General features: G+C 36.9%; 1 protein-coding gene across 4 annotated transcripts in view; it reads left to right on the top strand.

The window, feature by feature from the left end:
• R3HCC1L (R3H domain and coiled-coil containing 1 like) overlaps positions 1 to 15,971 on the top strand; it is a 90,285-nt gene that overhangs the window by 49,386 nt on the left and 24,928 nt on the right. For all 4 annotated transcript variants that reach the window (XM_082424099.1, XM_082424102.1, XM_082424100.1 and 1 more), the window contains one exon: positions 5,275 to 7,079. In XM_082424099.1, the coding sequence (XP_082280225.1) occupies positions 5,289 to 7,079 (1,791 nt within the window). In that variant the 5' untranslated portion in view covers positions 5,275 to 5,288. The remainder of the gene's footprint in view (positions 1 to 5,274; positions 7,080 to 15,971) is intronic.

The raw sequence follows: 15,971 nt of genomic DNA, 5'->3' as shown, positions 1-15,971 counted from the left end.
GTCAAAATCCATTAAAGAATGGGAGCAATGTAAAGATATTTTCAGACAAAAACTAAGAGTATGTATGGAGGGATTGTAAAATAAAATCATTGTACAGTTGTCTAGGAGAGAGATACAAATAATGATCAACTTGAGATATTTAGACAAGTACTCAAGTTAATTGATAAAATGATAAAGAACAGACTAGGAATATAGTATAGAGCTTTCTGAGCAGTAGAAGAAGAACTCCATCAACCTGGAAGAAAGCAGGAAAAGAAGAAAACTACAAAGAGTAGGATAAATGGAAAGGAAGCACAAAATAAAAAGGTAGAAATACTTCCAGATATATCTATAATCACAATAATGTTAATTGACTAAATTTGACAGTTTGACATTGACAGAATGTCAAATTTGATTGACAATTTGACAGACATTAAAGAACTCATAATTCGATTGTATACTGTTTGCAAGAGACACCTGAAACATGATGACACAGAAAGTCTGAAAGTAAAAGGATAAGAAGAGATACCTAACTAAGTAATATAGTTGCTATAGCTATATTACTTTCAGACAAAATAGACTTTTGGTTCGTCCCCCCTTCCCCCACCAATAGAAGGGATCCCCTTTAGGGTCACCAGTAGAAGGGATCACTTCATAATGGCAAAAGTAACAATTTACCAGGAAGATAGAACAATCCTAAATATAAATATCTGATAACATTACTTTGACAAATTATATAGAAATTAATATACAAACTTAGAGAAATCAATAAATCCACAAACACAGTGGGTATTTTATCCATACTTCTCAGTGATTAAGCACAGACAGTAAGTAGTATGATTTGAACAATACTTTAATAAACTTGATTTTATGAATACACATACACAGAACCCCAAAATTTAGCTCTTATACATTATTTTTAGGCACAGATGAAACAGTTACCAAACTTGACCATTTACTAGACCATGAAACAAAATCAACACATTTTGAAGAGACTTGATCTCATTTATACCACAGTGTAATTAAGTTGGAAATCAATTTAAAAGTAATTTAAAAATATATATATACATTTGGCAGACACTTCTAAATAACTTATGAGATGAAAAAAGCATGGAAATATGTATTTTCGTTATCATTTCATTGCAAAAATCAATGTGAGATTGACTATGAGATCTGAAAAGGCTTAGACACAGTGACTAACCGAGAAGCAGTGAATTCCTATAGTGCCCGTGTTAAAATACTATTTTTCACTAAAGTGAACTAGGGCTTCTTGAAAAAAGCGGCTGATTCCAGCTCTGGTCTAGTATGACAAGCTGTCATACTACAAAGCAAGGAACTATCAAGGATAACTTGGGCTTGTGTAAAAAGGACCTTGAAGGGGCTGCCATTGGCCAAAGATAGTTTGAGCTTCAAGAAGAATAATTATTGCACTGGATTGAAACAAAATAAGTGAAAATCTGTGAGGTTTTTTGTTTTGTTAAAATCAACAACAACAAAAAAATGTTGGTCATGGAACCAATTCATTCAGAAACTGGTAAATAAATAATCAAATATTCTGTCTTATCTATATAAAATGTGCCTCAGAATCACAGAATAGTTGATGAGGGAAAGTTCACTGTAAAAGAATTCCAGCTAACAAATGCACAATGAATGCCAGAATTAGAATGTCATCATTTTGCAAACCCTGATGAAATAGTATATCTTGGCAGTATTCCTCTAAAGCTACTAAAACCATTTGGTAAAAGACTGAGAGGGAACTTTATAGTGGACGGTTCAGGCTGATGGACAGTACCTGAACCCACTGATCAATGTGTATTATTACAAAAAGGAGATAATCAGACATTATTGCTATCTGATGTGATGCAGTAGGAAGTTCATAGCACCATATATGACATATTCTTGCTATAAAAAAATTAAACCCCAATTCTATCAAGACTCTAGATCAACCACTACTTTTTAGGAAGCACAGAGATTATATATAAAAACTTATTAATGCTAAAGAGTACAATGAGCAAACTCGAGAATGTGGGAAATTCTAAAGGACATATAACCCAGTTTCTTTAACAAATGAATGGCAGGATAGGAAAACAAAAACAAAGCCAGTGTGACAGGCACCTATGAAAGACCAATGCAGTGTGTAGATCTTTTTGGATACTGATTTTAACAAAACAGCCGGTGGTGGTGTATTGGAGCATCTTCTACTGGTGTAAGAGCTAACTGTTTAGGAATTTTTCAAACTGATTATTAAACATATCCATTATTAAAAATTAAATTATAGCTCATTATTAAATAAGTGACATTTATAAAAAGTTAATAAATATTTAAAATTCATCACTTCCTAATTATTTCATTTTAATATGATCTGTGCTCTTGAAGTTATTTATGTATAGTGTACCTTTATGGTTGAAATACTGTGTCATGGTGGGCTACTGTGTGTCCTTTTCCCAACTCCAGGTTCATTGATAACACCACGTTGGTAGCTTGAAATAAGCCACGGTAGGAATATTTGCATCACAGAGATCAGCAAATGCCATAAATCAGGGTTTGATTTATTGCTTATTGATTTTCTAGACTTAAAGTGATGGAGAAATGCTAATAATGCTGACTTACAAAAGTGCTATGTCTTTAGCTATTTATTGTGCATAGCTCAAAAAATTGAGAATATATTCTTTCATTCAAAAATGATTATCCACTTCCACAAAGAAGTCACATCACTCACATTGGTGACATCATTGATGTAAATGAAAATAATACTCCAAACTACACTTGGAAAGCCAGTTGCTAAACATTTACCATCACAGTGCTGGACAGGGTATAATTGAATTCAGTACTTTGGTAAGAAATAGATAATATTATAAATTTATTATACTGTTATTCAGCTTTTGAAATAACCATGATGATGTGTAGACATTAACTAAGAAAAAAAGAAGGTTGAGTTTTAAAAGCCATTTGCTGTAGCACAAAGTAATTTTAAATTTGAAGCCTTTGATATATGTCTGTTGTGTATGACAAATAGAATCATAATTTAGAGTTTGAAGAACACTTAAAATTAATCCAGACCAATCTGCCTTACAGATAGGAATTCTTTCTCTAGTATTAGTCCATCGTCTAGATTGTATTTAAATTATTCTAGAGACAGAATACCTGATAATGGCGTTGGAGAACTCTAAAAGTAGAGTTCTTTTTTATATTGAGGTAAACTTTGTTTTCTTTTAATTTCTACCAGTTGGTTCTGGTAACTGACTTCTGAAGAAATATGGAAGCAACCAATCCTGTAGAGCAACCAATCTTCAGGTATAAAGGTAGCTGGGATGTTTCCATTTAGACCTTTTTGGGCCAGGAGTATACCTTTAGTTCCTTTAACCATACCTTGTGTTGTATATTTTCTAGACTTTGTAATCTAAGACTGTTGCCTTTCTAAACATCCACATCACTATCTTTTGGCTTTTATTGACTTTGTAGATGAAGTAAAAGCCTTCAGATCTTTTTTTTTTTTTCTGTGCAAATTATACATTTTATTCTGTGTTGCTTGATTCTTTTTTTTTTTTATTAACCCAAAGCAGGTCTTTGTATTTATTCATTCTTAGTCTTCATATTGCTTTCGGCACAGCATTTCAGATTATAGAAATGATATTAAATTGTAATTTTATCATTTTTGTTACTTATTAATCCTGTCGATTTTGTGTCGGTTCACATTTGATAAATACTCAGTGTTCATTGTTTGCATCCAAATTATTGTTTAAAATGTTGAATTTTAAAGGTCAATGGGGACATAGTTCTCCGTTACATAACGCTCTCTAAATTTGCTTCTACCCATTATCATTACTTTTTATTGTGAGTCCACCTACCAGTTCTTAGTAGCCCATATTTTACCATCTTAACAGTTCATCATGATATATTTTGTCAGATGTTTTGCTACCTGAGATCAAGATACACTGTGTCTATGGCATCCCCTCCAATGAAAAATATACTTTAGTACTTCTATTTTTGAAAAATAGATGTTTTAAAAAGATTTGGCATGGCTAAATGTTGAAGTCATATTCTTCCACAAATGGAAAGATAGAAAATCCATGCAGAATGATGAGCTAGATAATAATTAAGACATCAAAGAGAAAAGGGACAGGTGGATCACTGGAGACACTTGATGATCAGGGCCATGGAGTATCCCTGGGCTGAAAAGAAAATAGCCTGGCCATGAAAGTGGGGCTTCTTCACTGAGGAAGTATTCTGATCAGGTGAAATTTTAGGGATCTGTAATAGAGTGGACAGGATTTGTTAGCCTTTCCCTCTTACTGTCTTTTTCCTTTGAAAGGTATGTGGTGAAATATTAACAGTGGGTGCTTCTGAGTGTATATGGGTGTTTCTTTGCTATGTGTAGGACCTTCTTATTCTCTTTGCTCTGGGCAAACTAGTATATACTTCACAGTATTATTTTGAAGATGAAAAGAATAACTCAGTATGAAATTGTCTAGTACATTTCCTTGTATTTTGTAGATAGTAAATAAAGTTTTATTTAACCTTTGTTAAATTTTTTCTCCTTGTGAAATTCCATCGACCAACCACGGTAGAGGTTGTCAGGGAGTTACCGGTGGGTTGTCCCCTCACATTCCTTGGCCTCCACCCTCCTTTATCCTACCCAGACCTATTTTATTGCTACTAGAAGGAAGAAAAATTTATAGTAGGTCATTTGATTAAATAGTGTTAATAGAATGATGACTTTCTCTTTCCCACTACCTGTTTCTTTCCTAAAAATCATAGTTCACAAGCAGCATCTTCTAGAAAGCAGTCCATGATTAGTTGTCTCATTTTCTAGCCCACATTCAAGTTACTGTCATTCATATGTTACTCTTAAAATCATATTTATGTATATATATTTATGTTGAACAAATGTGCTTTTAGGGGTTCTCCTTGAATGTATTCTTCAGTGTAAATTTTGAGCTCCTAAGATGGTTGTGTTTTATGAGTACCTGATAGCCTGTAATCACTTTTCTCATCTGTTTTAATCCAGCTGAAGACAAGGCTACTTGTTAAAAAAAAGTAGAGAGGACTTGGAAGGTAGAGGAAAGAGGCTATATGGATAAAATTCATGGGCTCCTGAGTTATTTTGGAATTTACTCTTCTTAGTTGCTTACCTGATTGCATTAATTATTTTATGGCAGGTTTTACTTTTTTTTTAACTTGAGGGTTTCTATAGGATGGATTAGTAGGCCCTCTACCTACTCTTTAAAAATCTCTTGGCTCAATACACTGTAATTAGGTTTTGGTAACTGAATCATTCTCTCTTTTTTCTTGCAGATTGAGGTGGTGCCATGCAGCAAGAAGCAGAGAGATGCAGAGTTCGAGTCAGGAGGCCTGACATGGCGCTTTATGTACCCAAAGCTCGAAGGGGTATAGTAGTGCACAAATCAGGTGATGAGGGAAAAAGCTGTGGTCCACCTAACTCCATGGTGAAAGAAGAACAAAAGGAAGATTCTTTCTCTCAAAAGGAGATCATTAGAGAGAAGCCTGAGGCTCAAAGACTAAGTATTAATCCTGATAAAAAGGAGCACAATCGTAGGGAAGGAAAGAAAGCTTCAACAAAATTTAATAAAGATGCGTGGCTTCAAGAAAGAAATAAAGATAATGTTTGTACTAAGAGGGCAACCACGGAATCCAAAAAAGTATTATCCCAAGGACATCAGCAAAGAGTCCCAAATCCTGGGATTATACCTAGCCTACCTTTACAAAGACATTTTAAACCAAAGAAGATAGAGTGTTTGGAGGTTGAAACCAGAGATGTGACAGAACAGGATGGGTTGCTTCAATCTCAGTCTTGTTCAGAAATCAGTAAGGCTCAGGTTCCAAACAAACCTTTCCAAAATGTGGAATTCTGTGATTTCAATAGGCATGAACTAAATGGGGAAACATTTGAAGATAGAAATTTGGAAAGCAGAATGGAAACTGATGCCAGGGTTGCAGACATACTATCCCAATTTCCTGGAGATTTTAGTTCTGTGGTGAAACCTGAGAGTATGATTGCACCAGTAAAACCAAGCTCTGATTCTGGAATCGTACAACAAGGCAAGCAGACAGCGGGTGGAATGCTGAAGCGCAGCAACGGAGGCATCACCACTGATTCTGTTCCTGGAAGTCCAGTTGGTATCATTGATCAGACTTGCATAGACTTGGATGCTGAGAATGTTGGTGATACAGCGAACAGTACAGATTTCATCTTGGGTCAGAAAGGTGTAGATTCCATTCCTGAGACTATGGGTCACATCTCTCATCAGATGACTATAGTCAGCAAATTAGAGAGCACAAATGACGTTTTTGATCCAACAATGATTAGAGAGTGTGAGGAGAATGACAGCACTGTTGATGAGTTATGTGTAAAGCGTGACTCTTCTGATACAGCTGCCCTTGCTCATGAAACATATACAAATAATGGGTCTAAGAGTGTAGGTGACATTACCAATAAGACATGTATGATGGACATTACAGATACCATATCTGATCAGATAACTGTAGTTGCTGTTAGAGTAGCTCATGAGGCCTGTAGCAACACAAGTAGTTTCTCAGACTATTTAGAAATGACTGCAGATACAGCCCCTCTTCATGTAGCTAAAAGGGGGAATGACACTGAACATTTCAGCAACCTGACTGCTTGCTCAGATATTTATGCTGAGAGTATTTCATCTAGTTTCACAGAGTCAACAGGAAAGTTGATAGAGAGCTTGTCAGATTGTGCTTCCTCCTTACCTATAAAGAAGATTGCTGGTAGTAATTGTAACACTTTTTTGGACTCTGAACTCAGTATGTTAAATGGGACAAAAGTATTTTCAGACGGTGCCTTGGGCAGTGATCAAGATTGTACTGGTGATATAACAGAGGCATTGCATGAACTTAAAACTGCTGAAGAGTTCAAAACAAAAGAAGATGGTTCAGAGACTATAGAATTTGGTGTAACCTTTCCTGGTATAGAATCAGTATCTGTGGAAACATCCATGGAATTGAAAGCAACTGATGTGTCTCACACAGAAGCAAGTGCTGCTACTGAGGAGAGCTGGGAGTCTATGTTTAATGATGATGGTGACTGCCTGGACCCACGTCTTCTACAAGAGGTATGTTTTAGTGGAAATTGCTTGACTCTTAGGTAGTTCATCAATTCATAGGACCTAGGATTTTGGGGGTAATTTTGATAGACATATTTGTACATTCACACACATTACATCCAATGTAACAGTTCTGCAACGAACTGTTGGGTTGGCCAAAAAGTTCGTTCGGGTCTTTCCATAACATCTCACGGAAAAACCTGAACGAACTTTTTGGCCAACCCAGTAATAGGATTGTAGATTGAGAAAAGAATATCTGCTAGATCTTTAAGAAACAAAGCATACAATGTTGAACTATATCTATTATAGCCAAATCCTGAGAGATCTTACTGAATAGGTTAAAGATGAATTTAATGGATTCTGGCTAACTGTTGAGAAAATACAGAGGGAAACTTCTTCCAAAGGGCTTTTCTGTGTTGACAAGATGTATTTTACACTGGCCTATTTGAGGGGAGAAGAATAATTTATTATTCATATTTATTTTATTTTTCCAGCAGATGTTGGAATGATGTTAGACACTATAGAGGGAAGGGAAGGGTGTAATAAAGGAAGGTATGATTGTTTTTTTAAGGAGTTTGTGCTGAGTTGAAGAGTAAATGATTGTTGAATATGCTGGCTAGTTAGAGTTCATAAATACAAAATGTTGGATTTGAAGGCATCTTAGAAATTATTTAGTTCAATTTTTTCATTTTCTTAGTTTAGACATTCCCTCCTCCAGCATTTAAATTCCTTACCATAAATAAGAATCATTGGTTTTGAATAGTAGAATCATTCCCCCTTTTATTCCTTATACCTTTGCCCAGAAGGGGAAAAAATGATTTTCCCTATAAAATCTCCAGTTTTGTAAATGGAGAAATTGAAGGTTAATGGTTGTATCTTTAAGAAAAGCAGAATCAGGATTTCAATCTACTTCTGTCTTAATCCAGTATTTATGTTCTTTCTACCAGACCACTTCCTCCCCTATAAAATAGTTTTGTTTGAGTGACTCCATAGAGCCTTTTAAATACTAAGTGATGAGTCTTTTGATTCTGAGAGTTGAACCAGAAGTATGGAAAAATGTTCACAAGCATGTATAAAAGAGACATGTGAGACTGAAGAGGGCAGCCCATTGGACAGAATTGACTTTCCAGTACCAAGCACTTCCTCCTTATTCTTAGGAGGTGTTTGCATGCTCATTTGTACCACAGTTAGTACTTCCTATGGTCAAGTCAGGAGACAGCAGGTCTTAAACATTTCTTAAAAGAATATAGAGCAGAAGGCACCTACAAATTAACATTCATGAATCCTTTGAAATTGCATGCACACTTTTATATGTAAGTGCAGTCTTTCATAACTTTTATCAGATTCTCAAAGGTGATAGTTCCCCAAAGTATGGTCCCTGGACCAGCAGCGTAAGCAGCACCTGGGGACTTGTTGGAAATGCAGACTCTTCAGCCAAGCTGTCTTTATGTTTACGAGACTTTCAAGTGATTCTGATGCACATAAAGTGAGAATCACTGCTGAAAGACAACATACAAACTTATATCAAGATGTGAGTGTGGTAACCAGAAGTGGCTGTCAGCTCATAATTAGAAAGCAAAACACTGTTCAGCAGAGGTTTTAGACCCAAATCAGGCTAAGATGTACTAATAATATGGTAAGTTAGGTGAATATAGAGAAGTTATTAAGGATCCGAGCATTGGGAGAAGGCCTTAGTCTGGGGAAGGAAGCAGTGTTCTTAGGAGTTGGCAAAGGGACTGCTTAAGGTGGGTAGGAGAGCACAGGTGTACATGGGAGAGAAGAAACAGCTTCCTACAAAAGAAGGGCATGGGACACAGGGCCTTTTGTACATGGTAGACCTAGTAAATATTTACTGAATGGATGTAGGCAGTAGGGTAGAGTTGCTTTCTGCCTTTTTAGGTTAGCCTCCAGGAACTTTCAAAACATCATTGCTGCTGGAACTTGGATTCTGTGTGGTAGCTTAGGGATATGGCTTCTGTATTGGCGGGAGGGAGGTTTAGGTGTGCAACTCTGTTGTTCAGCTCTTAACACTGTTTAGGTGCAAAAGAATTTAGGCAACTGAGTCTTTTGAGGAGCATAGTAATATAGCCAAAGAGGACGCTAGCCTGACCTAAAGCTGGGAATGGCAGGAAAACGGAGCAGGTAGTGTTTTAAGCTGAAGACAGCCAGTGCCTGGGTATTGCATTTGGATATCTTCTGAGGTGTTTGGTAGGGATTGGGGTCTGTGTTGAGGCATGAAGATAGATGAGAGCAAGAAAGAAGTTGGATTGAGAATGCAAGTAGTGGATCCAACTCCAAGCTATTGCCTCCTGTGCTCTGGGTTTTAGAAGATGTAATAATAATAATGTTATTAAAAGATGTCACAAATCCAAGAACATTAATAGCCCTTTGGTGACTATTACTCCTAATTTATTATTTATACTGTTCCAAATGTACATTATTAAAGGCTAAACCAGAGTGTCTGCCTACCTTGAAAACTTTCCAACCGAAGATTTTTGGCTCTTTTCCCAGCTGGCCTATTTCTTTGTTGACAATGGCTAGCCATAGAGGTATACCTAGTACTTCTAATAGGCAGGGAAGTATGCTCTAGAGCAGGGCGTGGTAGCCATTGGCATGTGAAGCAGTTTTCTATGACATTTGAACTTCTAAAACTGCCTGAAGGGGTTAGGTCATTGTTGAGCTCCCAGAACTGCAACTCTTGATGAATCTCCAAAGATTACACATCTCCTAAAACCGTGGTATGGGATGCCCAGAAATTGAAGTTGATAATTGATAAAGAAAAGGATGTTGGCATGACTTCTTTTAACCCTTTGAGATCTTGGTACCAGCACAGAGGAATTATTGTTGTCTAGATAAAACTTCCTCTGATGCCTCCTGTACTGATCAGCAAACCTATTGGTAGGAGGATTAGTAAGATACCAGCAGCATAACATTGATGTTGATAGACACTGACATCTGGTCCCTTCATTGGCCATTTCTGGTCCTGATGTGTGTTTTTAGGTAGCGGTAAATATTTAGGTAGGAGTTTCCTTTTGTTATAGAATATTGCTAACAATGTATGACCATGGAAAAGAGAAAAAGGAACACCATTCATTCCCAAACCATCTTCCTTCTGTGTGTGCCTGCTCATGTTCATACTTCATCAGTGGTATCTTTCCATCTAGTCTTCCCAGTCATGCTGGGAAGATGAGGAAATCCAGATATGTCTCCCCGGCTTTCTCAGTCTTCCCCTTGACTAAAATTTAATTGACTACAGTGTTTTCACTGTTCAGTCTGCATAGCATCTTCCCAAGAATGCCAGCATCAGTTTGCCATATTAACCTTTCTGTACTGTCTAAATAGGAGCCAGGTCCAAGTTGGTTCAGGATATTCACTTGGTCCCTGCCCATATATTCATGTACCATACGTTACTATTCATTAGGGGAAACTAGAGCTCTCAAATGTGTCCTCTGGCACTGGGGTCAGTAAGTGATCATCTGACATGCTTCATTATTGTAGCTTTCTTTTTTCTTATTTCCTTTTGTTTTCCTTTTCTGCATTCGTATTCACTTTTGCCCTTTCTTCTCTTTTACTATGCCTTAATCCAAAGCTATGGCCATGGATTTCTCTCACTGATGGTAATCAGTGATATTGAGATGCTGCTGATACCTATTCTAGAGAAATCTTTTTTAAAGATTTATTTATTATTTATTTATTTAATTTATTTTTGGCTGCATCAGGTCTTAGTTACAGCACATGAGATATTCACTGAGGCATGTGGGATCTTTCCTTGTGGTGCGTGGGCTCTTTGTTGCAGGGCGTGGGCTTCTCTCTAGTTGTGGCATGTGGGTTTTCTCTTCTCTAGTTGTGGCACGCAGGCTCCAGGGTGCATGTGCTCTGTAGTTTGTGGCATGCAGATTCCAGAGCGAGTGGGCTGTGAACTTTGCGGCATGTGGGCTCTAGTTGAGGCGCGCGAGCTCAGTAGTTGTGGCACGCGGGCTTAGTAGTTGTGGCACGCGGGCTTAGTTGCCCGGCAGCATGTGGGATCTTAGTTCCCTGACCAGGGATTGAATCCGCATTGAACCTGCATTATAAGGCAGATTCTTTACCACTGGACCACCAGGGAAGTCCCTAGAGAAATCTTTAGATGGCACCTTGAATGGCATTCTACTCATTCTGTGTTAATAAATTTTATGAAGTCAAAGTTTGCATTTCTGGCCTTGGTTTCTTGATAAGGTCAGTGGAGGCATAGCCTAGATATATTAGATAATTTCATTTGCAGATAGGGAACACCACTGAAGACATTATCTACTCTTATATTTAATATATAAAATGTTATGTAAAGCAACTATACTCCAATAAAAATTAATTTTAAAAAAAGTTAGAGTTTAAAAGTCTGAATTTATCCTTCTGCTGTTATAAAGGATTTATGCCCAAAGCAGTATAGAAAAGGGATGGAAGCCATAACTTATGCTGTATATTATACACTGTGTATACACTTTATTATCTTTTAAGGGAACTCTTTTTGGATGTGTTTGAACTTAGGTCATGAAAAATTTGAAAAGGCTTGAAATACTTTAAAAAAAAATAGTGTTATTTCCCTATTTGCCAAAGATAGGAAGTTAAATGGGTAAAACATTTTAATTCTAGCTTTTGATTTATTCACATTACCATGGACAAACATGAAAAATTTATTTATTATTTTCTTCAGTATCTACTTAAGAGTAGAAACTGAGTTAGTAAGCAGTTAAGGATAACAGTGGAAGAGAAAATAGAAACAAAAGGTTTGAATAACCTAACCTACATAATTGAGAATTAGCTATATGGGTTAATTCTGTAAGTAATTATGTAAATAGACATGGTGATATTTGAAGCAACCACAGTAATGTTATACCATTAACTCCTGGTCAAGTCTCTGTTGTCCATGTCCCTGTAACCTCCTGATATCCCCAATATTTAAATTTGTTATAGCCACAACTATAGTTTAAAGTGGTTTATTACGTTTAATTAAAAGTACCTACGGAGGTATTCTTATTCCTGCCTTCCAAGATCAGAGGCAGGATTATAACATAGGCCTTGAACAATAAGGACTAGGACCTGGAACTTTAATCTAAGAGAGAAAACTGTACATCTTTTTTAAAAAAGTGGAATGTTAGCATTGAAAGGGACCTGTAACATAATGTTTTATGTTTACCTCTTGCTTTATAGATAAGGCAAATAAGGCCCAGAAAGGTTGTTACTGACCTAGCTAAGGTTAGTGCCAGAGTTGGCGCTAGAATCCCAGTCTCCTGGGATTCTAGGTTTCTAACCCTGGGCTCTTTCCATGACAGTAAGCCTTTGCCTCTACCTAAAGCTCTCAGCCAATCAACAGACATTGTACAGCTATACTGTGCCCAGCTCTGATATTGGTGATATGAGGGATAAAAGAGAAGGATAAGAATGTTTAAGGAGTTTATAGTCTTGTGGAGCTGATGAAACTTATTCTCAGAAATGTCTAGAAAAAAATAAAGAAGTATTCTGTCTCACTGAATTGAAAATGCTGTTGATTGTGAAATATATCATTATTTTATGTATCACTAAGAAAGAAATTAAACTTTTACACAATGCTTACCCTTTAGAATTTTTATTTTATACATACTGAAAGAGCTCTTAATTAGACATAAATTTTTTATCACATATCATTTCTTACATAAAGAAAATGTGAAAGAAATTGGTTCTCGTTTCCTAAAACTTTGTGTTTATAGTCCAACTCTTTCTAATGATTTCTTTTTTTCTTTTTGAATTAGAACCCAAGTGTTCCTTTTTTTTCTTTTTTTTTAAATTTAATTTTATTTATTTGTTTTTTTGGCTGCGTCGGGTGTTAGTTGCAGCACGTGGGATCTCCATTTGAGGCATGTGGGATCTTTCGTTGTGGAGCACAGGCTTCTCTTTAGTTGTGATGCGCAGGCTCCAGGGCACATGGGCTCTGTAGTTTGTGGCACCTGGGCTCTCTAGTTGAGGCATGTGAGCTCAGTAGTTGTGGCGCGCGGGCTTAGCTGCCCCATGGCAGGTGGGAACCTAGTTCCCCGATCAGGGATCGAATCCGTGTCCCCTGCATTGGAAGGTGGATTCTTTACCACTGGAACACCAGGGAAGTCCTAATAATTTTTTGACTCAGTCATTGATACTGATGTCGTTCCATCCTGTTACCATCTTCTGTGCCATCAAGAACTTTGATGATACAGCATTTCTTAAAAGAATACATAAAAGAAGCAAAAATCATTGTTGCTCGATTCTTAAGCCATCTTTGCACTTACATAGGGCTATTCTTACATTCAGATTTTCTTCCACCCTGCTGACCACCCTTTCTGCAAATTTTAGTACTGGTGCTTGTGGTGCTCATTCATATGCAGACAAGCAGTGACAATATGCATGATTAAGATGCATACTGATGTTGGAGATGTTAAAATGTGCATCTTAGAATTGATGAAATACGGTATATATCCAACTGCCAAGGGTTATGATATGGTAGTATAGGGAATGGAGAAACCATCAAAATGGAGTCAATAGGGAACACTTCAAGAGGTGATAAAGATTGAAGCTGGGTCTTAAAAGAGAAGGATCAGGAGCAGACAAGGCATTCCAGGCTGTGAGAGCTTGTAAAAAATATGGAATGTTCCCAGGTTTAGGTCCTGAATTTGTCACTATCAGAAGTTTAGATGATCTATTTTGAAATTTTGTTTTTGTTGTTGTTGTTTTCCTTTTATAATTTACTAAATTGGATTTTCTGCATGATTTATATAACCAGAACAATTAAAGTTTATTGGCAAAGGGAAATTAAAAAAGTGTCATTTTTCCCCCCAAATTTCAGAATGCCATCCAGAATCATTTAAAAAATATATGTTGCATAAATCAAATTCTTATTGATGGAGGCTCTATGTAGAATCAGTCTTGATAAGCATGCATTTGGACAAAGGAATTAACTTGGGGCCTGTGCATTTTATTCATTCCACAAGTATTTTTTGAATGCCTAGTTTGTGCAAGATAGTGTGTGCAGGGGGGGAATATAGGGATAAATATGACATGTCCCTTATAGTTGAATTATAGAATCAGAATATTGATGAGGAGACTGAAACTCCAGCCTTTCTTTCCAGCCTTACTCCCTGTATTAGTTTGCTAAGGCTGCCAGAGCATAGTACCCTAGACTGACTATGGCAAAGTACCACATAAATTTGTTTTCTCACAATTCTGGAGGCTAGAAGTCCAAGATCAAGGTGGCAGCAAGGATTAGATTCTTCTGGGGTCTCTCTCCTTGGTTTGTAGATGGCCATCTTCTCCCTGTGTCTTTACATGGTCTTCCCTCTGTGTCTGTGTCCAAATTTCCTCTTTTTATAAAGATACCACTCAGATTAGGGTCTACCCTATTTTAACTTAATACCTGTTTAAAGGCATTATCTCTAAATACAGTCATATTCTAAGATACTGGGGTTTATGGCTTTAACTCATGAATTTTGAGAGGACACAATTAAGCCCAAAGCACTCCCCCAAGCCCTCACATTATTTAGTGTAACCACACTGAACTCTTTAATGAATACCACACTCCTTGCATGCCTTTGCACACTTCTGCCTATGGTACTTTTCTCTGTATAATTTCTTTACTTGGGCAGTGAAGGAAACAAAGTTCATTCCCCTCTACCCACTGGTAATACCTTCTTCATTCTTATAACTTTATTACATATTAAAATTCTTTGTTCAAGTTCTTTCTCTAATGTTATGTTCAACATACATTAAATGTTTGTTGGTTAGGTGGTCAGGTTGAGGTTGGAGGAAGAGACAGGTCTTATTAATATAGGGTGTTATACAGTGAGTACTGTAAAAGTAGTGCAGATGAGGTAATTGCTGTAGAAGTCTAGAGGAAGAATCAGATTATACATGTGACCAAAAATAATGTGATCAAAGCAATAGGCAGGAAGAAGCAAGATGTGTTTAGGCATAGTATTACTCTTTGGTTGGAATGTAGCATATTTTAAGGGATGACATGACATAAAGCTAGAAAGGTAGTATATATCTTAGTACACTGTTAATGAGGTAATAAACTACCACAAACTACTGTCTTAAAACAACACAAATTTATTGTCTTTTACAGTTCTGGATGTCAGAAGTCCAAAAGGGGTCTCACTGGACTAAAATTAGGGTATTGGCAGGATTGTGATCCTTTCTGAAGACTCTAGGGGAGAACCCATTTTCTTACCTTTTTCAGCTTCTCTTACATGCTGCCCACATTCCTTGGCTCATGGCCCCCTTCCGTTTTCAAAGCCAGCAGTGGCCAGCCAAGTCTTTCTCATGTTGCCTCACTCTGACACACTGACTCTTCTGTCTCTGAAACAATTCTGCTTTAAGGACCCTTGTGATTATATTGGACCCACCTAGATAATCCGGCATTATCTCTCTATTTTAAAGTCATCTGATTAGCATCTTTAATTCCACCTGCTACCTTAATTCTCCTTTGCCATGTATCATGTTCATAAGTTGAGGGAATTAGGACATGGACATCTTTGAGAGGCTGTCATTCTGCCAACCACAGGTAGGTTGTTGGGTCCAGGTTATGAGCTTTAAATACAGCCATTGAAGATTTTTAATCAAAGGAATGACATGATCAAAACAGTATTTTGGGAAGTTTAATCTATAAGCTATATGGTATCTCGAATATAGGACTGGAAAGAAATCAGTACCCCTGAGTTCTTTTCAGCTTTGCCATTGATCCTCCCTCCCTCCCTCCTTTCCTCCTAGAACTGCGTGTATCCATAAATCCTTAATCAGAGGGAATTAGTTGTCCTGAACATTGATATAGCCACCGTTTCTGATTCTGTTCACTGTAAGGCCATTTCATCATGTTACGGAAGGAATACTAGACTAGTGGTCAGGAGACCTGAGTTATGATTC

The sequence above is a fragment of the Balaenoptera physalus genome (genome assembly GCF_965194825.1).
Source record: "Balaenoptera physalus genome assembly, chromosome: 14".
NCBI lineage: Eukaryota > Metazoa > Chordata > Mammalia > Artiodactyla > Balaenopteridae > Balaenoptera > Balaenoptera physalus.
This window is presented reverse-complemented; position numbering and strand designations above follow the sequence as displayed.